This window comes from Plecotus auritus (genome assembly GCF_963455305.1).
Source record: "Plecotus auritus genome assembly, chromosome: 5".
Lineage (NCBI taxonomy): Eukaryota > Metazoa > Chordata > Mammalia > Chiroptera > Vespertilionidae > Plecotus > Plecotus auritus.
In genome coordinates, this window is record NC_137776.1 from 15,547,794 (window position 1) to 15,573,367 (window position 25,574).

Consider the following 25,574-nt stretch of genomic DNA (forward strand, 5'->3'; position numbering starts at 1 on the left):
GCCCAGTGACGGAGGGCTTCACTTCGCTTCCCGCAGGACCGAAGAGCTCCGGGCGGCGCGCGGTGAAGGGAAACCCGGGGCCGCAGCGCGCCGGCTGGGGGCGGATCCGCTGGGGAAGGGGCGGGGCCGTGCCTTGTGAGTCACACCTTCTCTGAGAGGCGGGCCGCGTGGAGAGAACTCTAGGCGCGATTGGGCCTTCGTAACCACGTGATCGCATAACGCGTTCCGGTTGGCTGGTTTCAGCTTGGACAACGGCTTTCAGTTGAGAGGCGGTTGCGGGCGGAGGAGGAGCTTGGGCTGCGCTCTCTTCTCGCAGTGGTTGTAGTTTCCAACGCCGGTCTGGTCCCCACCCCTTTTAAATAAGTCGGGCTGGGTGCAGCCCTCCCAGACTAGGCAACTCGGGGGAGGCGGTAGCAGCGCGGCGGCGGGGGGTGCGGCCGGGCCCGGAGCCCTGCCCGGGGCCCGGCGGCCCTGCGGCCGGGCGGACAGCGGGCGAGGCCGAGCCTGCCTGCGCGGCGCAGCCCGGGGCTGCCGGTGCCGGCCGCGCCATTGTTGGGGGAGGGGGGACTGCGGAGCGCGGCGGAGTCGGGGGTCGAACGGAGGCGGCGACGGCGGCGGCGAGGAGTGTAGACACCCCATGGGGAACACTTTGACCTGTTGCGTGAAGCCCGATGCCAGCCCCAACATGGGCCGGCGCTCGGGGCCGGCCGAGCCGGACTACGAGTCTGAGGTCTATGAGGCGGCGGCTGGGGACGCGGTGGCGGTAGCGCCTTCGCCGGCTGCCCTGGAGCCCGCAGAGTTGGATTTCGGCACCGGCGAGGGCCACCATCTGCAGCACATCAGCGACCGGGAGATGCCGGACGGTAAGGAGGCGGTTGGCGGCGGGGGCTCTCGGGGTACCTCTGGCCTCCGTCGCGCCCAGGGTCCCCCGGGAGGGAGCCACCGCCTCGCGCTCCTTCCTGCCCGGAGCCGGCTTTCCCAGGGCTGGCATCGGGAGGAAGGCTGGCTCTGCCTGGCGTCCCCACCCCTCATTCTTTTCCCGTCCTGCCGGGCCAATTTCCCTCTGAACTACCAACACTCAGTTCTTTCCTCAGTCCCCATTCTCAGCCCACATAGCCTGAGACCCTTCAGCCCTCCGTCCTGCCTGGTTATGGCTTTATTTAATGTCTGGTGGGACTTTATAAGGACTTTTGGGTATATTTTCTCCCTTTGCTCAATGAAATCGTTAATACCGCAACTTCGGAGTATTCATCCGATCTCCCCTATCTTTACCTACCCCCATGGTGCCCAAGTGAAGGGACCAGGTAAGGGCCTGGTGGTACCCTGGCCTCGCACCCACGGAGGTAGTTGATACTCGGGACAATTCAGACGCAAACATTTTAGGGTTGGTTATTTAAGTTCAGAATAGAGACTGGCATAGGAGTGTCTATATGTTTTAAGTACGCAGTTTTCAGTTAATAGAAGCTGCTTTATTTCTTCCAACTATAATTTGAATTCAGAAGGCAAGAAAATGTGGAAAAAGAACTGAAAGATGTGAAATGTTAACTGCCAGTGCTGTAGAGAATACGTCCCCCCCCCTCCCCGCCCCCCGCCTCCAAAAGGAGAACCCACGGCGTCTGATTACTTTAAAATTCCCACTTGGATACAAATATGCCTTGTCTTACGCCAGTGACTTAACAGACTTCACTTTCACATTGTCTGCTCAAAGGGAGAGATGGGGTGGTTCATGAGACTGTTGGTCAACGTTTCAAAAGAGAAAAAGCAAACATAAATTTAGACTTTAATTTGTAATATAAAGGTTTGGGAGTTAAGATGCCAGGTCCTGCACAGGAATGTTTGTCTCCATGGCCCTCTCTCCTTCCTCTGCCCTCCTGCCCATAGGATCCAGTTCACCTTTAAGAATGTTGAGTAAAAGTTGTAAAGACCAAACAGCCGGGTAGGGTGGAGGGCGAAGAGAGGAAACGTCTGTTTTAAAATAATTCTGGGTAGCAACATGGCTCATAAAGACTGTTCTTTGAAGTAGAAAACAATGAGTTATGAGATGTTAAAGGCCTATTTGTTTCATTTAAATGCCAGAGGTTATTTTATTTTATAGAGAAAACGTTTTATAGTTCTTACTCTATTTAAACTTTAGTTGAGCTTTTAACTTTAAAAGTTAGAATGATAAGCCTGTGGATTCACCCAGATAGTGGATTTGGCTTTGTAACTGGGAAGTACTTCCTTTTCAGAATATTCAAATATTGTGAAAAAAAATTATGTGAATTAATTGTACCTTTAAATACAAAGCAAGTAAGTGCTTGTGAAAACTTCTGCTCTTAGGTGCTGTAAGGTAAGCCTCTGAGTGATTTTACCAACCAGTTAGTAGATGGGTAGTGTTGGGTGAGAGACCAAAATAGGACCTTTATATATTCTTTTAAGATTTACAATACATTTTCATGTATATCTCATTTGCCACTTCTAACTGCAAATAAGACCCATGCATATGTTCTCCCTATATTACCAGTGAAGAAAGCAAGACTTAAGAGATCTGAAATGAGCCTGGCCATGGTGGCTCCTTGTTTGAGCATTGACCTATGAACCAAGAGGTCCCGGTTCGATTCCCAGTCAGGGCACAAGCCCAGGTTGTGGGCTTGATGCAGGAGGCTCTCTGTCCCTCTCCCTTCTTCTCTGAAATCAATAAAAATGTATTTCAAAAAAGAGATCTGAAATGACACAACTACTCGACAGAAAGGCTGACATGGAGGTGATAGATACACCAAGTTCAGTTCTTGTGGTGCTTAAAAACCTCTTTAGAATTCAGCTTATCATCATCATCCTATCTAATAATCCTATCTAATAAAAGAGTAATATGCAAATTGACCATCACTCCAACACACAAGATGACTGCCCCCATGTGGTCAAAGATGGCTGCCCCCATGTGGACACAAGATGGCTGTGACAAGATGGCCAGCAGGGGAGGGCATTTGGGAAGGACCAGGTCTGCAAGGGAGGGCAGTTGCGGGTGATCAGGCCAGCAGGGGAGGGCAGTTGGGAAGGACCAGGTCTGCAAGGGAGGGCAGTTGCGGGTGATCAGGCCTGCAGGGGAGGGCAGTTGGGAGGTACCAGGCCTGCAAGGGAGGGCAGTTGGGGGCGATCAAGCCTGCAGGGGAGGGCAGTTAGGGGTGACCAGGCCGGCAGAGGAGGGAAGTGGGGGGCGACCAGGCCTGCAGGGAAGGGCAGTTGGGGGAGACCCAGGCCTGCAGGGGAGGGCATTTAGGGGCAATCAGGCTGGCAGGGGAGCAGTTAGGCATCAATCAGGCTGTCAGGAGAGTGGTTAGGGGGTGATCAGGCTAGAAGGCAGAAGTGGTTAGGGGCAATCAGGAAGGCAAGCAGGCAAGCACTTGGGAGCCAGCAGTCCTGGATTGTTAGAGGGATGTCCGACTGCCCGTTTAGGCCCGATCCTACCTGGATCGGGCCTAAACGGGCAGTCGGACATTGCTTGAGGAGTCCCAGATTGGAGAGGGTGCAGGCTGGCCTGAGGGACGCACACCCTCGTGCACGAATTTTGTGCACCGGGCCTCTAGTATAAATAATGAAAGTGTAATATGCAAATTGACCCTAAGGGTGGAACAACCAGGAATGACTGGTTGCTATGACATGCACTGACCAACAGGGGGCAGACGCTCAATGCAAGAGCTGACACCTGTTGGTCAGTGCACTTCCACAGGGGAAGCTCTGCTCAGCCAGAAGCCGGCTCATGGCTGGCCAGCGCAGGGGGCCAGGCCTAAGCCGTTAGTCAGACATCCCTCGTGGGCTCCTGGGCTGCCAGAGGGATGTCTGACTGCCAGGGGATCGGGCCTAAGCTGGCAGGTGGACATCCCCCGAGGGTTCCTGGATTGCGAGAGGGTGCAGGCCGGGCTGAGGGACACCCCCCCCACCAAAGTGCATGAATTTTCGTGCACCAGGCCTCTAATATTTTATAATTTCTTCATAGAGTGGGCCTATCTTAACTTACTCCAGTCTTGATTTTTCCATCAAAATTATTTTTTCCATCACCATTTATGCCCTCTTCCATCAACATTATTGTGCAAACTCAGAAGCAACATTTACCTATCCATTCTATATTTTAAAAAATGTGTTGATGTTAGAAAGAGACAGAGACAGAGATATTGATTTGTTGTTCCACTTATTTATGCATTCTTTTGTTGATTCTACTATGTGCCCTGAGGGAGATCGAATCCAAAACCGTGGTATATTGGGATGACGCTCTAACGAACTGAGCTACCCGGCCAGGGCTCCATTCTATATTTCTAAATTTCTTATGATGAATAAGAATAAGAGTAGAAGTCATGAAATAGCATGAATTTACCAGGTAAATGAGTTGATATATTTTAAAGAGTTTGTTCTGGTGACTTCAAATTGAAGCCAAGAATGCCTTGTATAGAGGGACTTTCAGAGAAACTGGTAAGAGAGCAGGTAAGGTAACAAGAGTTAAGCATAGGACTATGATCAGGAGTGTTAAATCAGAAGAGTTGAAAAAATAGAGTTCATGAGTATAGAATTTACCTTTTTATGTTTAACATGATAGTTAAAATTTCATTTCAATTTGTTTTTAATTTTGGGAAATTCAATAAAATGATACAAGAAATCTCAAATTTCAGCATTTGCTATTAGGTTTCCATAGAAACAAGGTCAAAACACCAAATATAAAGACAAGTACACTGAAAGTTTTCTTTTAATGTCTTTATTTCAGACAGTTTTATATTAATTTCCCCGGAAACCAAGAAATACCTACTTATTTCTGCTTTTCTACAATGGAGAATTGAATTATTTGGTTACTTACACAAAATCATACATGAATGATGCTCTGAAATACAAGAACATGATTTCTTCAAGCCATTTCAAAGAGATATACCAAGACCTAACAATAATTTTCTACTACCTTGCCTTTATCTAACAGTATTAGTATATATAATATAACTGATGGTAGTATCAGTAACACACACACACAAAAACACTTAAGATTCTGTTATCCAATTTATTACTCATCACCTTTTTATACAGCCTTTTATGTTCTGACCTTCTGAGCTTTGCTCATTTCCTGGCTAAAGGTGTTTTCTCAGATGACCCCTTCCTCCCCCTACCCCTAAGAAGTGAGTAGGGAAGGAATTGGCAATATTATGTGGACAAACCTCTGAGCAACAGATCTCTCCTCTTTCCAGTAGCTATTTTAAACCCTCTTTTTTGCTTTTTTTATGACAATATTAATAAGCATTTGATGTAAAAGATTTAGAAAATCCAGAAAAGTCACTCACTTATACTCAGAATATCAAGAACTTTTATTAATATTTTGGAGTTGAACTTTATGTATGCACATAAACACATTTTGTTTGTTCTATGAAAAGGAGGTCACTCTATGCTGCTTGTAACATTTTGTTATAAAGAGAAGTAATGACCTATACCTCCGGGAATTGTGTTTGACACCTGGAGAGTGCTTCAGGATGCATTTCCATCCAACTGCATGCCCTTTCGTAACTATTCAGTGTACCATCAAATGGTTGGACCATCATTCATTTACCCATCCTTTATGGTTGGCCATCTTTTAAAGTGAAACCATACACAATCCCATAATAATGCTTTATTCTGGGGGCACAGATAAAAGTGGATTCATTGTACCTCCCTATAGAATTCAGCTAGTATTCTTTCTTATAACTTAACTAGAGGCCTGGTGCATGAATTCGTGCATGGGTGGGGTCAGGCTGGCCCACCCTGCGGGGCGGGGGGGGGGAGTGCAGGTGGGCGGTTGGCAGGCTGGCCCTGCCCCCTGGTTGAACTCTGGTGGAACTCCCAGTCAAGGGGACAATTTGCATATTACCCTTTTATTACATAGGATTAGGATGTCATTTTGTAGTTAAGGCATTTTAACATTAAATGTTCTTATCCCAAATTAAAGTAACCATTGATTTTTTACTGGACATCAAGATCTGAAGTAATGCTGATCTTAGATGATAAACCAAAAGATAGCATTTGATGAAACTATAGAAAATACAGGAAAATTGGGAGAGACTTTATTGGTGTTAGGTGCACTGAAGTGGTTAGATGTCTATTGGGCACCATTCCAGATATAGGACAAACAGTGTTATACAAGACAAGCCCCTACCTGTAACTTAGGTCCTTACATTCCAGAGGAGCCTCAGGGCAGACAACACAGGAACAGGCAAGAAAGTCAGGGTGGTTAAAGACAGCTGCTCTCCTTAAGTGACATCGAGAGGGAGCCATGTGAGGATGGAGGAGAGGCTTCCATGCTGAGTTCCTCAGATGGCAATACGCCCGAGTGCAGGCAAAAGGACAGAAGGACATGGGGATGGCTGCAGCAGAGAGAAAGGGATGCCAGGAGGAATATAGTGGATTAAGACTTTGTATGCCTAGTGGACCTTGACAAAAAATATGAATTTTAGCCGAAACTGGTTTGGCTCAGTGGATAGAGAGTCGGCCTGCGGACTGAAAGGTCCCGGGTTTGATTCCGGTCAAGGGCATGTACCTTGGTTGCGGGCACATCCCCAGTGGGAGGTGTGCAGGAGGCAGCTGATTGATGCTTCTCTGTCATCGATGTTTCTAGCTCTCTATCCCTCTCTCTTCCTCTCTGTGAAATATCAATAAAATACATTAAAAAAAATATGAATTTTAGTTTAGTTGTAATGGGAAACAATTGAAGGATTATATGCAGGGAAATGATGTTCTAAAAAAAGAGAGAAGGAGAGTGAGAGAAAAGCTACTGTGTGAGAACAGGGGGGAAGCAGGGAGCCTAGGTAAGAGCCAACAGTGGTTTGAATGAAAAAACAAGGCTGATTTAAAGAAGTTAAGTGAATCTAAAAGTAAGTAACAAAGGTCTGAATGGACAAGTCACAGAAAAAGAAATGCAGATTACATTTAAATGTCTTCACACAAAAGAAATGCAAATAAGACGATACTATAGTTTCTCTCCTATTGGGAGAAAACCCATAAACTTGGCACTGCATTCTTTGGTAAGGCTGTAAAGAAACAGTTGCCTTCGTATATTGCAGGGAAATGCAAAATAGTCCCATGAAGGCGACATTGGCATAATCTCAAAACAGTTTCTAGATGGATTCATCAAGAAATTCTATTTCAAGGAATTTATCCTGAAGACATACCCCATAAATATGAAACCACATATTCACAAAGTTTTTTTAAAATATATATTTTTATTGATTTCAAAGAGGAAGGAAGAGGGGGAGAGAGAGAGAGAGAAACATCAATGATGAGAGAGAATCATTGATCGGCTGCCTCCTGCATGCCCCCAACTGGGAATCGAGGCCACAACCCGGGCCATGTGCCTTGACTGGAATCGAACCCAGGACCCTTTAGACCACAGGCTGACACTCTATCCACTGAGCCAAACCACCTAGGGCTTCACAAAGTTTTTGGTGCGTTATTTTTAAAAGAAAAATATTAGAAATAACTCATGTCCAAACGGGTCTGGTAAAATAAACTAGTACATCCACACAGGAGAGAACTAAAGAGCTATAAAAAAAAAAGTAAGATTTCTCTTTACTGCTAAGTGGTAATCTCTAGCATATATTACATGGAAAAAAGGAAGGAGAGGATATAAGTAATTTGTATGACAATCAGGGAAAATATTATTTGCCTATTTAAAAAAACTCACTGAGAGAAATTCTTGCTAATTGTGTGACTGTTATTCCTTTCCTTTTAGTGGGCAGCCAAAGCACATATTTACTTAAGATGATGCTCAGGAATGGTTAGAGTGGAAACTTCATACATTTTCCATTGCAGTGCCAAACATTCTCATTTTGCTTTTGAGTTAATTTGTGAAAGCTTTGTCATTTATTGTGCTTTATATATATACTAGGGGCCCAGTGCACAAATTCATGCACCTTGAAAGGAACTGTGGGCCGCCAGGCTGCGGTGGGCACAGGGGCGTGTCTCAGCCCATACTCCTGCTGCGGCTCTGGGTCCCCTGTCTGCCCGCAGTCCCGCTTCCACCGCCGCTGCTCCCATGTGCTGACGGCACTGGCCCCGCTCGTACCTGCTGATGGCGCCGAGCGATTGGGACTGGCGCTGGGCGCCAGCAGTGGGTACAAGAAGTAGCTTTGGCGTCAGCTGCGGGTACGAGCAGTGGCTCTGGTGCCGGCAGAGGGTGCGAGAGGTGACTGTCAGCCCCAATCGCCCCTCAGGAGCAGGGGGAGGTGGAGAAGCCCTGAGGGGTGATCAGGGTCAGCAGCTGCCGCTCACACCCGCTGATGGTGCCGAGTGCTGGCAGCAGGTGCGAGCGGTGACTTTGGTAGCAGGACCGCGGTGCATGGGAGCAAAGAATTTTCAGTAACCACCAGAGGCTCACCCTTACGACAGTGATGGGCACCTCGCCTTGGTCTGGCGCCCCCGCTCACCTGCTCCACCATCCTGGTGGCCAACGCCTGCTATGTTCCACTCTCTGCTGCCTGCTGCCAACACCTGCCATGTTCCATGCGCACCCCCTGGTGGTCAGCGCACATCACAGCAACCAGTTGTTCAGTTGTTCTGCCGTTTGGTCTATTTGCATATTAGCCTTTTGTTATATATAATAAGATTATATAGATTATGCTTACATTTCATTTGATTCTCACAATGGTTTTAGTATAGGAATTATATCCGTTTTTCATTTGAGAAGAAAGGTTTTGAGTTGTATAAATTTGAGTTGTCCAAGTTTTGAAAAATGTTGCTGGCTAGAGCAGGAATGTTAATTCCAGATTCATGGCACGTAGGAATAGAATTTATATATTGACACATCATGTGAGCAGCTTTGGGGATACTACCTTTTTTCTCATCCCCTTTTTAAATTTTATTAAAGTAATTAAACTGTAGGGTTAAAATAGTAACATTGCATAATGTGAAATGAAATTGAGGTAAATTGCAACTCAGAAATAAAGTCTGAGACATTAAGCAAAAGTGCTTTTTAGAAATACAAAAAAAAAAAAAGATGCACTTCTCTATATGAAGTGTCACATCTTAGTCACTAAAACATGGATTGACATTTATAACAAAGCAAGACTGAGAACCAAGGTAGAGGCAGCTAAAGAAGTTGTTTGGAAGCCAGAGTTAGGGTTGTCAGAGGCTAGAAAATAAGAAGCAAGACTCAAGGAGTGGTAGACTGGGGGGCCCAGGAGTGTGCTATATGCCCTTTTGTGAGTCAGGCCAGTTCAAGGTTAATTCCTTTTGTGGGTAGGAATTAACCGACTGAGGTGAAAAGTGTGGACTCAGTTAAAATCACCAGTGTCTATGATCATTGTTAGACCCCAAATTTTGTGTTTGGGCCATGAAACTAATATAATGTATAGTAAATGCAATGTGTAGTATAGGGATGATAGAGCACTTCAGTAAATGCAGAAAGCCTTAAGTAAACAGGTGTCAGCTGTGGGCCCAGAAATTGCTGACATTTCTATTTAATTGGAATATATTGACATCACAGTCTTTCTGAAATATGCTGCTTCTGTCAAATAATTCCTTGGTCACCATCCTCATATTTTGACAAGGAAAAACAATTTATTGACAGTTAACAATTGCAAAACTTTAGTACTGTTAGCCTTCAGTAATGCATTTTATTTTAAGGTTGCTTATATCTTCATATTTTTAACATCTGTGCAACTGAAATGGATCTTAAAATTGATAGAATCTTAGGTTAAGGGGAAAGCAGTATTCGATGTCAGTGGGGTTTTACATGTTTCTTCCTTTTGGGAATATTTACATTGAGACCTTAGTTTAATGTTTTAAAGTCATACTTTCCCTACATCAACCTATTATGTTGTCAAATTAAGTTGTGATTTAAATTGATAATACAAAAGTGATAGGTCTTTAGAATGCAATTTTAATCACAACCCCTAATCATGAGTCAAGAATATTTCTTCTAAAACATTCTTAGAGGTTTCTAAAGAAATAATTTTGGGAAGGATTCACATGTAAGATGCACAGTCATTTCTTGTGTGTGCATGTTGAGGGGGCAGTCATGATTTGCTTAATAGTTTTCAGTCTTACCTTTGTGATAGTGAAAACAGTGTAGTCTCGTTTATCAGTCTCCTTAGGCTCCAGGGAAAACAGTTAATGGAGAGTACAGGAATACTGTGTGTGTATGAGTTCCTGTCTAATGGCTTAAATATCCATTCTGTCAAATAGCGATGCAGTATTTGTCATTAGCAAAAAGTACAAGTTATATACAAAAATTGTTTTAGGCCAGTGGTCGGCAAACTCAGTCAACAGAGCGGCAAACCGCGGCTCGTGAGCCGCGGCTTGCCGACCACTGTTTTAGGCTATAAACAAAATACTTTATAAAAGTCTCATGCGAATTGACAACATTAGGTCCCTAGTGGGTACAATACATACAGTACCAGTACATATAAATGATAGGCAACTCACCAAAGTGGAAATAGCACTGTTAACTGTGGCCAAACTGTAATCAAAGAAATGCAGATTAGAGAGACCCTGAGGTTCCTCATTCACACCACTAGGATTTTTTTTTCACGTATTCAATGCTGGAGTAGGAGCTAAAACTGGTATGATTGGTGACATTATACTCTAATATGCCGCCACCCTTTTTAGAAAGCAACTTAGTATTATATATTGAGCCATGAAACTGATTTAATCTTTCGGTCTAGTCATCTTATTTTGAAGATCTTTCCTATGGAGATTAAAAACAATTGTTTTAAAAAACACCATATGTGTAAAGATTTTCCTTACAGTATTATAAGAATAGAACTTTGTAAGTACCTAAACCCCAATAGGAGATTGGCTAAGTAAAGCCTGGGAATAACACTTTACAGGCTATTATGTCATTAAACAGTAAATATGCTGCAATGAGGTAGAGATCGCTTGTAACACAATAGGAAATAAATTGTACACCGATTACAGCTTTCTTTAAAAACAAAGTACATATAAGAAAAGCAACTAATAGTAATGGTTGTGAGTATATGGGTAATTTTTATATTTTTTAAGTTTCGATTTTTAAATTTATTTAAAATATTTAGGAGTATTTCCCCCTAAACAATATGCTTATATTAATATATTGATTTTTTCCAATTTGGTTATTTTTATAGAAGATAAGGATATAGTCTTTTTTAAAATATATTATTCTGTATTAGTTTCAGGTGTACAGCAAAGTGATTAGAGAATCATGTACTTTTTAAAGTACCACTGCTTCAAAAAGTACCCAGCTGGCCCCATCCATACATAGTAATCACAATACTATTGACTATATTCCCAGTACTGTAATCTACATTTCTGTGGCTATTTTGCAACTACCAATTTGTACTGCTTAATTCCTTCACTTTTTTTAACCAACCCTCCAACCCCAATTCCCTTTGACTGCTATCAGTCTGTTCTCTGTATCTGTGAGTCTTTTTGTTTGTTTATTTTGTTCATTCGATTCTACATATAGATGAAATCATATGGTATTTGTTTTTCTCTGATTGGCTTATTTCACTTAGCATAATACCCTCTTTCTATCCATACGGTCTCAAAAGGTAATATTTCCTTCCTTTTTGCAGCTAAATAGTATTCCATTGTGTAAATGTACCACAGCTTTTTTTATTCACTCATCCACTGATGGGCACTTGGGTTGCTTCCAAATCTTGGCTGTTTTAAGTAATGGTACAGTGAACATAGGGGTGCATATATTCTTTTGAATTAGTGTTTTGGGTTTCTTCAGATATATTACCAGAAGTGGAATCACTGGCTCATAAACAGTTCCATTTTTAATTTTTTGAGGAACCTCCACACTGTTTTCTATAGTGGTTGCACCAGTCTGCATTCCCACCAACAGTGCACGAGGTTTCTCTTTTCTCCACATCCTTGCCAATATTTGCTGATTTATTGATGATAGCCAGCCATTCTGACTGGGTAATTTTTAAACATAGCATTATGTTGGCTCTTACAAATTTCGGTTTATGATATTTGTTAAAGGAATGAGCAAATGGCTTTTACCTGTTCCTTCCTTTAGTGTGATCATCCATGCTGCTGATTAACCAGGTCTCTTTTAGTTGCAAGTTAAAGGAAATCTATTTCAAAATAGCTTAAATTTTTAAAAAAGTATTGGCTTGTATAACCAGAATTTACAGAATAAAAATCTTGATCCAGGAATTAAATATCTTCTCAGAACTTGTCTCAGTTCTGCTCTCCTGTTGATCTCTCCTGAAAAGGCTTCTTCCTCATGATGGAAAAGGGAGCATCACAACTCCAGTGTAGCTAAGGATCCTGAGTACAGCTCTGTCTTTTTCCTTTGGTTCTTGGGAGGTGCCAGGGCAGCTGTAATTGGTTGGCCAGCCTTGGGGCATGAGCCCACTCTCGAACTCTCTGTGTAGGGTAGGGGGATTTCCATATTTTTTCTTGTCACGTGGGCTAGTTTTGCTTTTTTCCCCCACATGTTGTCATTTTTTTAAATCGCAGCCTTCATGATTTTGCGCGCGCGCGCGTGTGTGTGTGTGTGTGTGTGTGTGTGTGTGTATTTAAGCCTCCTCTTCTTTGATTATGGTACTTTTCCTGGACTTCCCATTAAAAATTTTAGGCCCTGGCCAGGTAGCTCAGTTGGTTAGAGCGTCATCCCAATATGCCAAGGTTACCAGTATTCAATCCCCAGTCAGGGCACATACAAAAATTAAACAAAGAATGCATAAGTGGAACAACAAATTGAGGTCATTGATTTCTCTCTCTCTCCCCCCCCCCCCTCTCTCTCTCTCTCTCTCTCTCTCTCCCTCCCTCCCTCCCTCCCTTCCTCCCTCCCTCTCCCTTTTACTGTCCCTCTCCCCCTTCTCTTGCTCTAAAATCAATCAATCACTAAATTATTTTTTAAAATATATTTTTATTGATTTCAGAGAGGAAGGGAGAGGGAGAGATAGAAACATCCATGATGAGAGAGAATCATAGATTGCCTGCCTTCTGCACATCCCACATTAGGGACCTAGCCTGCAACTGGGGCATGTGCCCTGACCAGGAATTGAACCTGGGACCCTTTAGTCCAAGGGCCGACGCTCTATCCACCTAGCCACACTGGTTAGGGCAATCAGTCATTAAAAACCTTTATCATGCCATAGGCACTGATACATGATGTGGCTACTTCCACAAACATTTCTGCTTATTTTTTAGGTTCAGATGCAATATATTTGCTTTATTTTTGGTAGGAAATAGTCTTGAATCCTTTCAGAAGCCTGAGGTTAGAGGCAGCTGTGGAAATCTCTGCCTGTCACTTTGTCAACTGAATAATTTATTTCCCAAGTAGTTAACATTGTCTCATTTTTTAAATATGTGGAAAAAAGCCTTTAAAATAACTTTATGGGCCTTTTACATAAAAATGTTGAATAGAAGTTCCAGAATCAGTTTAATAAACTTGAGGAATTTCCTTAAAAAACAAAGCAGTTGGTTTAGCTCTATAAATTTCCAGTTTTGGCAGTACCAATAAAATGGATGGTTCAGATTCCTGTTAAACCAGGAAGTCCCAAATTATGTTTGTGTAAGATTATAACTGTATTACTTGGAGGATAAAGGGATTCTAGTTAGGTAAATTTGTGAAATGCTGTTAGACATTATTCATTATTGGACTGATTAGTTTTTAACATAGCAATGTGCATTTTGATTCCCTAAGTAACAGGGTTATAGAGTATTTAGATTTGACCACCAAACATCCTTTTAAAAAATAGAACTGTTATTATGTGGTTAGAGAAATAGTGCCATTCCTCTTACCAGGATGTTGGTCCACTTTCTTATAAGATTGGTTAAGTGGTGTGAGTTGGACATTATTGAGTACCATAGGGGATTTATTTTTTGTTTGTTTTAATGATAACTTTATTATTTTGTATGGTGGCAAACTTTGTTTAATGGAAATGTAAGTACCTTTTTGTATTCTTGCTGAAATAGATTATCCCACCTTGGTGCAAGGTGGACTGCAGGCAGACCTACACTTACATAGGTACAGCACAATTGTTTTTACAAGCAGCCCTATGACCAGCTCCAGAAAGTATTCTTATTGAAGCCCCAAAGTAATTATGTGGCATAGAAGGAAGAAGTAAAACTTTTTAGCTTTGGAAATTGAGGGCAAAATGTTTAAAAATCACTTTTATAAAAGTATTAAAAATCACTATCATGAAAGTGTTCCTACAGGGGTCCTCAAACTTTTTAAACAGGGGGCCAGTTCACTGTCCCTCAGACCGTTGGAGGGCCGGACTGTAGTTTTAAAAAAAACTATGAACAAATTCCTATGCGCACTGCGGGCCCGGGACGAGTCGGCTGCTAAGCAAGACAGGCAGCGGCACCCGGTGGGCCGGATAAATGTCCTCGGCGGGCCGCAGTTTAAGGACCCCTGATTTAGAACATTGAACTTTTATGCTTTCCTTTTAAATCTGCCATAATGAATAGCCCCAAATAAACCACAGCTAACGAAATAAGTTCATTTGTTGACTAGAGTTAGAATTAGCTTAAATGTCTAACGAATATTTGCCAAAAACAACTCACTTGGTTTTGGCATATTTAACATATTAGTTGGTATCTGACAGTAACTGGCCACAGCGTGATTTGCTTCTTGAGACTGACTGTTCCTGGAATGTGCTAGTAATATCAGCATAAATGAGGGGACTATGTATTTTTAATCGATAAGTAGGAGGAAAGCACATATGATTCATGTAAAAGTTGCATAAATTATTTAGGTGCAAGTTTTTAAAAAAGTCTAAGACATAGCCTGGTTTTATTCCAATGTATAAAGGGATTCTATAATTTTGCATTTTTTTCAGTAGAATTTTCATATTGTTGCCTTTACTAAAATTGGCTTGTTATCATTACTAACACTGTTAAAAGTGATTAATATTGATGTATAGCTCTTTTTAAAATCATGTTTTTCTACTCAACTAAATTATCATGTCTTTTTCTCTTCTTTTTATACAGAGTTAGCTTTGGAATCAAACCCTTCTGACCATCCAAGGGCAAGCACAATTTTCTTGAATAAATCTCAAACAGATGGTAAGACAATATTTTTTTCCTCTGAGAACTTTGAAACTGTTTTTGTTTGCATATTAGAGAAAGTATTCAGTGAGGAGAACTGGTAGGCTATCTGTTTACACATTTTGCCACCTCTTTATCAACACAGTCAATTGGCCACATGATTTAGATGTGGTCTGTTTCTCCAAACAGCTATGTCCTTTTCCCCTTGCTCCAAAGAGCATACATTTTAAAGATGAGTGATAGGATTTAGGTCCCAGTTAGGTTTTCATTTTGAACAAATAAGTCAGTTTATATATGAAGATTGAATTTGTGATTTTTGCCCCACTTTATATAGTGCTAAACCAAATGATGCTATCTCACATCCAGATTCATGCTACTCAGAACTTTTAAGCTATTCAAAATTTTCTCATCATAATGTAATATTGTGCCAAGGTACAGCAGAGCAAACATAGCCCTCTAGGGTTGCCCAGAAGGTTAGCCTCATTAGCAAGGGTACATTTCCTGTATCCTGCTTATTTTAGGATGATCAGAACTGTAGGATTTTAACACTCCTGCTTGCCTGATTATACTCCTTTATGTTAAATCTAGTTTACTTGCTTAAAAAGCCACTCATGACCAGTTTTTTAGTTGACTACCACAGCAGAAGTACAATAAGTGAGGTTTCTATTTTGTTTGAAGTGATACAGCACAATAAAAAATGGGAGTTTCTAACCTGCCTTTTCATGGTGTATGTGTATTTTGCCTGTCTTGAGCCAATGATTTTTGGTTAGAATTGCTGTATTTCTCAATTTCTTCCAGAGCCATGGGCTGCTCACATGAGAGAAAGTGGCAATAGTAAAGAAAAAACTACCCCATGCCCCTCTCTTCAGCCCTAAGGAATGTGTGTCTTTGATGCCCGTTCTACAGTAAAGAAGGAGTGTGGTAAACAACACCCTCTTTGGAGCTCTTGTTCTTCTGGCCTTTGTTAGAGCAAATAGATTTTGGGTGTTGTAGATATGTTCAATTAGGTTAGTACACATTTTTAAATTTAAATTTAAATAGGTTACTTCCCAATTGAGTCATGACATTTATTTTTTTAGTAAGGTGTTTTAGTGGATTACCAGTAACTGGTCCAGGATGCTTCTGGGAGTGCTGGTGCAAATAGGGATTAGTGCCTGGCCAGAAACTGGTTCTTAGAGCTGCCACTGTTAGATCCTGGTGATTCAAGTAAGGTGGGAATAAGTGTAGAATTAGAACTACTACTGGGTAGTTGCTCAGACATGTAACAAGTAATATTTATTAGCTAAGTTTCTCACCTGGCCTGATTTGCTTTGCCTTTTCTTCTGTACATGGAAAGTCTTTCATTTGTACCTAATACAGAATATCTGGTAGGTCAAAAAGTAAAACTAAGTTTTTAGATTTACTTTGTGGAGCTCATCTTGCCAGGTGATTTAAATTATAATTTTTGTTAAAAATTATTTTTGAAATGGAATGGAATTTTGTCTCATTTTGTATATTGGTAATCTGTCACATAATCAGCAACTTTTATTTTTCTATGGCATTTGTATCAGAATTGATCAGTTAATTTTTTTTTTATTCTTAGTGCGAGAAAAGAAGAAGAACAACTATGTAAACCATGTAAGTAAACAGTTGAAAAGTTAAGTAAGAAACTAACAGTTTGAAATAAAAATTGTGATGATTCCTGGAAAATATAATGGACCCAGTACCGTTAGTATGGACATCTCTTTGTAGATTTTATAAATCTCTTTTGTTTTCATAATTGTCAAATATGTAGTCAGGAAGTCTTTAGCTTAGTAATGCTCATTTTTAAAGGGTTCTGACATTTAACTTAAGTTTCAGTAACATGATTGCGGTTTAAAGATCTACCTTAATTTTTTGGCCTTAATTTTTAAATCTTTTTTTTTTTAAAGTAACAGAAGTGTAATAGCTAAGTTAATTTTTAGCACTATTTATTGACTTCCTGCCATAGCAGGTGAAACTTAGCTTTCTCCACCATGAGCTTATTTCCCTCCCTCTGTTCCCTCAGCATGTTACACGGTTTTTATCAAATCAAAGAATCAGTGTTTACATTATTATGACTATACAAATATTTTTTTTACTATTGAGCTTTATAGTTCTCTGGCTGTGCCACTTCCTTGGTGACCCTTCATTCTTTTTCTCAAGTATAACTGAAATCTAGGCACTTTTGTACTTTTCCAGGATAATCTAATCCTCCTCTTCCTAGCCAAGATTTTACATAGCCAAATGCAGTAAGTAGGCTGGATTCCCTACTGCAAAAAAAGAAAAAAACAAAACACAACCCCCCACACACACATATTTTTTGTAGCAATTTGACAAAGATGACCATCAGACAGAAATACTACATTTATGCTACATTAACTTAATACTTATTCATTTCTGTGTGTGTGGAATTAGTTTCCTGACTATATTCCCTTGCCTGTTTTCTAACAACGATTTTTCCTCCAAATGTTGTGACATTTGTCACCTGCCTATGAAAAATATTTTCCATATGTTTTATTTTTTTCTTGGAAACAACCTTCCTTAGCTTTTATCATCCCACTCTGGTATAAACTGGTTTTCCCTAGACCTGCTCTGTGCCTGTTTTCCTGGCTTATCTCCTTGAAATCATCTGAGATCTCACATAACTGCTTTCTTGTGTTGGATCCCCTATGTCCTAGAGTCTGTGTTTCCCTCTGTCTTATTATACTCCCTTGTTTTATTGGAGAACATTTCCCATGGAAAGAGTACAGAGGCAGAAGTTTTTAGAGATCTGGCCTTTCTGAAATGCCTCCTATTTGAAGTATAGAAGTCTAGGTTGCAACTAATTTTTGCAGTGCCAAACCATTTCTTCTGTTATTTGCGGAGTTGCTCTTTAATCTGTTGACATTATGTGATACATTGCATATTACAATTTTAATCATTTCCCCCCATCCTTTTGGAAGCTTTTATTTTTTAAAAAATATATTTTATTGATTTTTTACAGAGGAAGGGAGAGGGATAGAGTTAGAAACACCGATGAGAGAGAATCATCAATCAGCTGCCTCCTGCACACCCCCTACTGGGGATGTGTCTGCAACCAAGGTACATACCCTTGACAGGAATCAAACCTGGGACCTTTCAGTCCGCAGGCCGACGCTCAATCCACTGAGCCAAACCGGTCAGGGCTTTTGGAAGCTTTTAGTACCTTCTCTGTTCCTGGAATTTTGAAATTTCATAGTTGGTTTGGTATGTACCTTTTCATTTTTTTTTTTTATGGCCACTAAGCCTGCAGATCTTCACTTATGGCAGTGAATTTAAAAAATAATATATTTTCTGTATTTTTTCTAGTATCTGTATTACTCAGAAGTTGGAACTCTTAGACCAGTATTCCTACATGAATTTCAAACTTTTTCCCCCTCCTATTTTCCATTTCTTCTTGTTCTACTTCCTAGAGATTTGTTTGACTTTATGTTCCAACCTTTCTATTGAATTCTTTGTTTTGTCTATCTTATTAATTTATTGAGTTCTCTTCTATTCTGTCATTTTTTTTTATAGCATCAGTTTTTCCACCAATGCAATTTTTTGTCTTTCTGAAGTTAAATTATTTTTTTTAAGTTTTCATTTGCTCCTGTATTTTGTCACTCCCATTAATTTCTTTCTTCCCGTTTTATCTCTCTTGCTTGTTGGCTTTCTTCAGATGTGTGGTGGTCCCTGGCTGTATTTTAAGATGTAATTGGAAGCACCAGAAGTGAGCAGGACTTCTGTTAACTCAGTGGTTGGCAAACTCATTAGTCAACAGAGCCAAATATCAACAGTACAACGATTGAAATTTCTTTTGAGAGCCAAATTTTTTAAATTTAAACTTCTTCTAACGCCACTTCTTTAAAATAGACTCGCCCAGGCCATGGTATTTTGTGGAAGAGCCACACTCAAGGGGCCAAAGAGCCGCATGTGGCTCATGAGCTGCAGTTTGCCGACCACTGTGTTAACTGATAGTCCTCATTGCAGGATTTTGGGATCAAGCCTCTGAATTTGGAACCGGCCTTTGGTTCTGTTAGATACACTGGCTTTCTTATTCCTGTCCCAGTCACTCTCTATAAGCACCCAAGTTTGTGCTTCTTCTGTTCTGCCATGTCAGTTACCACTCCTTTATCTAGTCTTCAGCTTTCAAACATTAAAAATTACATGCTTTTTGTCCTATATTGTCTATAACCTTTTTTTATGCCTTTAATTCTAATGAGAATCTCTGAAAGGAAAGGGGAGAGGAAATAGATTTGTGGTCAGTCCATCATATTGAACTTAGATTTACACTTTAAATGTAAGTTCTAGCCTGGCCGGTGTAAGTCAGTGGTTGAGCGTCGATCCATGAACCAGAAGGTTACCAGTTCAATTCCCTGTCAGGGCACATGCCTGGGTTGTGGGTTTGATCCCAGTAAGGAGTGTGCAGGAGACAGCCAATTGATGTTTATCCCTCATCAATGTTTCTACCTCTATCCCTCTCCCTTTCTTGCTAAAAAAAAAAAAAAAAAAAATTATTAAAAACATTTAAAAAATATAGTTTCTAGGTTTAAAGTTAAAGTTTTAATTCAATATAATGATATTAATTCAGAGAATACTTTTGGCTATACCTATAATTAGCATACTATACTTTTCTACTAAAGCCTTAAGAATTACATTCAAACCATGTACCCTGCCATATTGTCCCATTAATATGCAACATAGATGGAGCACTTTTCATTAATGCAGAAAGTGTTAGAAATTTTTAAGTTAATTAAAAGTCCTTAATTCTTAATATTCACAACTTGTGAAAAAGTAGAAAACAGTAAATGGCTTTATTTTTTAATGGGTTAAGATGAGGCAGTGAGCACAATGGGTGGAAGCAGAATTTCAACAGGTACTTGACCTTTAATAGTAGGGTTTGGATTGTGACTTATTAGACTTCTAGGTATGATTATTTTTCTAGTCTTTGCCATTGAACCGTAAGTCTACTTCTAAGCACTTCACTTTCTTGCAAAGATTGTAAAAATCCATCTATTCTGTCATTAGTGTTAAATGAAGATAAAGTATGACTCTTTGTCCCTGTCTATCCTAGTGACTAACTTTAATAATACCTATGAACACTAAATGGTCAATAGTGTTTAATATTTTTTGTATTTGCATTTTTTTAATGTTTGTCAGTGTAGTGTATTTGAGGTTGTAGGCCAGCAACAGTAAGGCTTTAACCATAAAGGACATTTGTCTTAAGTTTTCAAGCAAGATAAGGGGAAATGAACCTGCTTGCACCAATGTATCCAGGCTTTGCTCAGAGGCTTAATTCTGCCACCTTGTAGTGAATACTACATACTTGATCCTGAAAGTTTGAATAGTTGGGAGTAGGCCTGGAGTGATGAGCAAGTGTTGAATGTATCTTTGGCTGGATCTATCTAGTATACTGTAAGTTGCTAATTTACTAAATGAACCCCCATGAGGCTATAAGCCCATGTCTAATTATGAATATTAAATGTTTTAGCACTAATATTTTCAAAGAGAAACAAATATACATTTATAAAAGAAAAAAATTTAAATAGAGAAAAGTGGAGCAAATATCACCAAGCTTTACCAACTCATCTGTATTTTGGTGCATTTTTTCCCCTGTTCTTTATATTTCCCCAATGTATAAGTTTTAGTCATAATTAGACTTTGTTATGGTGTATTATATGCCACATTACACCTTAATATTAGTGACCTTAAAAGATAACCTTCCATTTAGAATAAAAGTATTTGAATGAATTTTCATGCTGTATTTGTTTCTTTGAGATCCCAAAAGTAAATTACGTTAACTGCATAGCTTAAGTAACAGAGTTTTAGCTATAGTTAAAGCATTTCTAGCTTCAAGGAGAATTTGTCCCTCCAAATAGTACTTTTCAAAAATGCACTGTCTGGAACTTTTGGTTAATAAAGAATAAGTGGCTTTGCAGTGAAACATCTGAAACAAGTGAAATGGTGTTTTATATAATATATAGATATTTCTGATTATTGGCTATTGGCAATTTTTAAATGTTTTGTATTTTAAAAGGCATCAACTAGATTTTGTCCCTACCCCATATTTTGAGTATTTGTGGGGCATACTGATGGGAAAGTAGGGCAGCATGATAAAAACTATTTTATATTGATACAAGGAAGGAAGGCTCATCTGAATTAGTTTTTTAAAATACAGTAAAATCAAGTATATTAAAATTGTTGCTATTCTGTAATAGTAAAGAATGCTACTTTTACTTTCAATGACTTACAGTGACTGGGATTAGTTACTGGCCTTTAAGGAAGAGAATTGTCCTAACATAGGATAGGCTACTTCAGTATTTGATTATTGCTGTATTATTGGGCTTTTTACAAATCAATGGATAATTCCAAAATAAATGGATACTTCTAAAGTGTTTTGAAGATAGTTTATTCTCTAGAGGGCCTCAAAAAGTTCATTGTCACCTCTCCAATACAACTGCAGATAAATTCTAATTTGTATCTGTAGTTAAGATTTACCTTCCAGTTGTAATTAATTTTAAATATTTTTTCAAACACTAGTTGAACTTCTTTCTAATTTGTCTCAGATTCTGTGCTCAGCACCTGGAGGTAGGAGAAGAGACGAGTCCTCTCTTCCCTAGAGAAGTTTACTTTTTAACGAGGGGGATTCCCTGTAAGCAGTTCATGGAGTATAAGAAGAATCTTAATGCTTAATTGTTTGACATTTTAACCAAGGAAAAAACACACTTTTATAGGTTTAACTTACTGTGACATTTTCTTCTATTTCCCTTCCCCTTCAGGTATCTCCAGGGCACCTTACTAAAAAATATAGCTCATGCTCAACTATATTTCTAGATGACAGCACAGTCAGCCAGCCTAATCTTAGAACCACAGTACAATGGTGAGTACAACTAGGTTGCCAAGGGCTGAGTGACAGACTCCGTTATGCTAAAAGCATCCTAGCCACACATAATTTCAGTCATTTGATTGTCCTTTTTAGTGATCAGGTTAAGCAGCTGATGCCAACTATATATTGATTTCAAGGACCTAAATATGAATTTTCAATTTTTATTTTAACCTTAGAGTGGATGGAAGAAAGGAAGGTCAGTTAGCAAATAAGAAATCTCAGAAAAAGTACTTATCTTTACTTGATAACATTTCTGTTGTTAAGACATTGTTGAACATAATTAAATAGGAGAGGTACTTTTTATTATATGTTTCTAGGAAAAAAAGTATTTCTTTATGAGACAGACCTAAAACAGTGAGTACTACTTTGGAAGCTACTCTTGGAAGGAGGAACAGCTTGTCCCCTACTGGCACCAGAGTGTATGTGCATTTAAATTTAGTTGGATTTTGTCAGATTTTCCCCATTATACATCCCCCCTCCCGCCCCGCACTATTTCTGTATAAAAATTCACTTCTCCTTCCTATCCCCCAAAGAGGGGGGAATGCATCAAATCAGTATATATCTCCAAAACCCTAAATCAATCCATGTATAAGAAAATCACAACAGAAAAAAATGAGAAAGGTGAAGTTTTGGAAACATAGCCATAGTCAGGTTTATACTTAAGCAAACATGAACAGCGTGTCATGATGATGAAAACTATTCATAAATTTCTGGGAGCACCACATAGTCCACAAGTGGTGGAGATGCACTTTAAAAATACCCTAATATGAACCTTTCAAGCATATTTAAAAGAGAACTAAACCAAAACAGGATGTAGAGCTTCCTGACTCCCCACTGGAGCTGTCCAAGGAACATAACCAATGTCTCCTTGGAATATGAGTGTTTATTTTCCAGAACACGTTTGGGACATGCTATCTGAAAATAATGATACCCTCATCCCTAATTTTATTTTTCAGTCTTAAAAACGTAATTAGCTCATAAATTTAATTTTGCTTCTAATGTACCAGCTTCTTTGCTAATTAAGTTATCAGTACTTTTACTTTAATTAAAAACAGCAAGTTCACAATCATAATAATATAACTTTCTTCTCTTATAACAGTAGTTGAGATCAAATTGTATTTCGGCAAAAACAGCCTCATCTCTCTCTAGAGTCCTGAGCTTTGGCACCTATTGAGTAATCACTGAATATTTTTATTCAGCCAAGACACTAAATCATGAGTAAGAAACCACTGGGCTTTGGCTACATTCTGTAGATTCTTTTGAATTCAAAAGATTCTGATGTTACAGCATATAATTCAAGAGTAGTTTTAAAGATTAACCTTGCTCAGACAAGTAGGTTTCATGCTTATTTCTCCAAATTAGTCTAATTTTTGAAAGTACAGTAAGTTTTAATTTGATCTCATTAAGTTTTGAAAATGATCATTCAGTACATTCACTATTGGTGAAATAAAGGTTGACTGAGAAAATAAATAGAGCTACTTGGCTTTTAGGGATGATTTTAAAAAATGTTTATCATGGGATAGTAGTACATTATTCTCAATGGGGTGGGTGAGCCTTATTAGAATCACTTATGCAACTTTTTCCAAAATATATGTCTCTAAAGCATGCATCTCCCTCCCACTCTCTCAACACACACTCTCACTCTCTACAAGCCTGTTGATAAGCTGAAGAAGGCTGTGAGGCATGATTATATGAACAAAAGCATCCAGGGTGATTCTGATTATTTTATTTTATTTTTTCCATCACTATTTATCTCCCCTAGGCCCTCTTCCCTCTCCTCCCATCCCCCTTCACCCTGTAACCAGTAGGATATTTGGCATGATTATATGAACAAAAGTATCCAGGGAATTCTGATCTTAACTCTGATTCACATGTTCCCAAACTTTGATGCAGATAGCAATCACCTGGGGAGCTTTAAAAAGAATCCCAAGCCATTTAAATCAGAACATCTAGAAGTGGAAACAGGCAGTTTTTAAGGCTCCTCAGATGATCCCGGTGTACAGCTAAGCTTGGGAACCTCTGCCTGGTTAGCCTGTAGGGGAAAGAACTGCTTCTAGCTATTGGTGGGACCTTGAGCAAGTCAGTTGTAAGCCTTGGTTCCCTTCTGTCAAATGGGTTGTTGAATTAAATGTTATCTAAGGTTCAGTGGTCATTTTCAGCTTTGAAATTTTATACTTTGAATTCTGTGATTTTTCAAATCAATTTGAAGATGAAACTGAAGCACTATAGAAGTATCCATCTTTGATGCTAACAATGGTATGGGCCTTTTTTTTACAAGTGCTAATATTATATAGACCTAGTTATAAAATTCAGATTTGCCTTCCCTCAATTATTTTGAGCTTCATTTTAGACACTTAAGGACAAAGAGGAGAAGCATATAACTTAACCAAGAAAACCCCTTTGTTGTGTGGTACACAATATTTTTGAATAACATACAGTTATTCATTTAGGAATACAGCAACTTACATGTTACATCTGAGGATTTACATCTCATTAATATTTCATTTAGGCTAACTTGGAAGTAACTTATTAAATGTTACACTATAGTATTATGCTGCATTGTTAGCACTGCTTATTTCAGGATAGACTGTTTACTTTGTGGGTTCTTATATTTGCTCTTAAGATTTCATTTGATATAGAGCACGTTATTTGCCTTTACAGAAATTATGGAAATGGGTGGGTAGGGGGATAGTGAGCTAAATTAACTGAAATGCAGAGCCTAACAACCTTCTTTTAAAAGCACAAAAAACTACTATATAGCTTAAATTGAAGCATGTGCACAAATAGAACTTGTACAGAATTAAAGGTTCTATGGGTGAAAGGGCAAATGATGGGAAATATGTAATAACTTATATATTATAAGAATCAACCCAAACATGTCTTCTAACAGCATATTACTTAGCATTTTGGTTTTCCTATTTTTGCTAAAAGCCAAAGAACTAAAACAAAGGGAAAAGTACCCATATGATACTGTTCTGAATGAGGATTCAAGGCCACTGGGCAGTTGGGAAGGTCTTCCCCCACCCTAACCCCTTTTTAAAAATGTGTTCATACCTAACATATTAAAATCAATTGTTACATTTTTTTTTTCCCTCCACAGTGTGACGTTAGCAATATATTACCACATAAAGAACAGGTGAGTTTAAAAACCTGTATTGTTATTCTAGCAGTAAATTTACAAGCTATCAAGTTTAGTGTTAGGTAATAACTATAGACATTATTGGAGTGAACTGTAGAGTGCTTTATTATATTATTGGAGTGAATCATTTGTTTTTGTCTTAGGACTCTTAACGCTTAAGTTATTGTGGATCCCAAAGAGTATTTGTTTGTATTAGAAATTAAAATTGAGAATTTAAAAACAAGTCCATTGTGTGTTAAAACAGGATTTTTCTAGCACTCTTGAAATTTTGAGCTAGATACTTTTTGTGCATTAGAGGATATTTAGCAGCATCCCTGGCCTCTCTCTGCCTTCTACTCAACAGTGCCAATAACAGCCTCTCCTCAGTACACATTGTGACACCAGAAAAATCTCTCCAACCATGACCAAATGTCCCCTGGAGGACAAAATCACCTGATTGAGGACCATCATATTAACATAATTATTTTTCGCAACAAAATAATTGAGTGGAAAGGGTGTCATTTATTTATATTTTTGCAAATCTCTTAATGTCTGGCTTAATAGAAGACAGATGATTTTCATGTATGCTCTGTCTTCAATCAT

The 25,574-nt window shown here is 39.4% G+C and overlaps 1 protein-coding gene across 2 annotated transcripts in view; it reads left to right on the top strand.

Annotated features, from left to right (window-relative positions):
• Window positions 1-392: 392 nt before the first annotated feature.
• The window catches only part of CCNYL1 (cyclin Y like 1), a 37,024-nt gene continuing 11,842 nt past the window's right edge, over window positions 393-25,574 (top strand). Inside the window, exons 1-5 of one of the 2 annotated variants that reach the window (XM_080667588.1) lie at window positions 393-863; window positions 14,914-14,988; window positions 16,553-16,587; window positions 21,747-21,847; window positions 24,954-24,989. In XM_080667588.1, the coding sequence (XP_080523714.1) occupies window positions 638-863; window positions 14,914-14,988; window positions 16,553-16,587; window positions 21,747-21,847; window positions 24,954-24,989 (473 nt within the window). In that variant the 5' untranslated portion in view covers window positions 393-637. The remainder of the gene's footprint in view (window positions 864-14,913; window positions 14,989-16,552; window positions 16,588-21,746; window positions 21,848-24,953; window positions 24,990-25,574) is intronic. The other variant, XM_080667589.1, reaches the window with a different exon arrangement.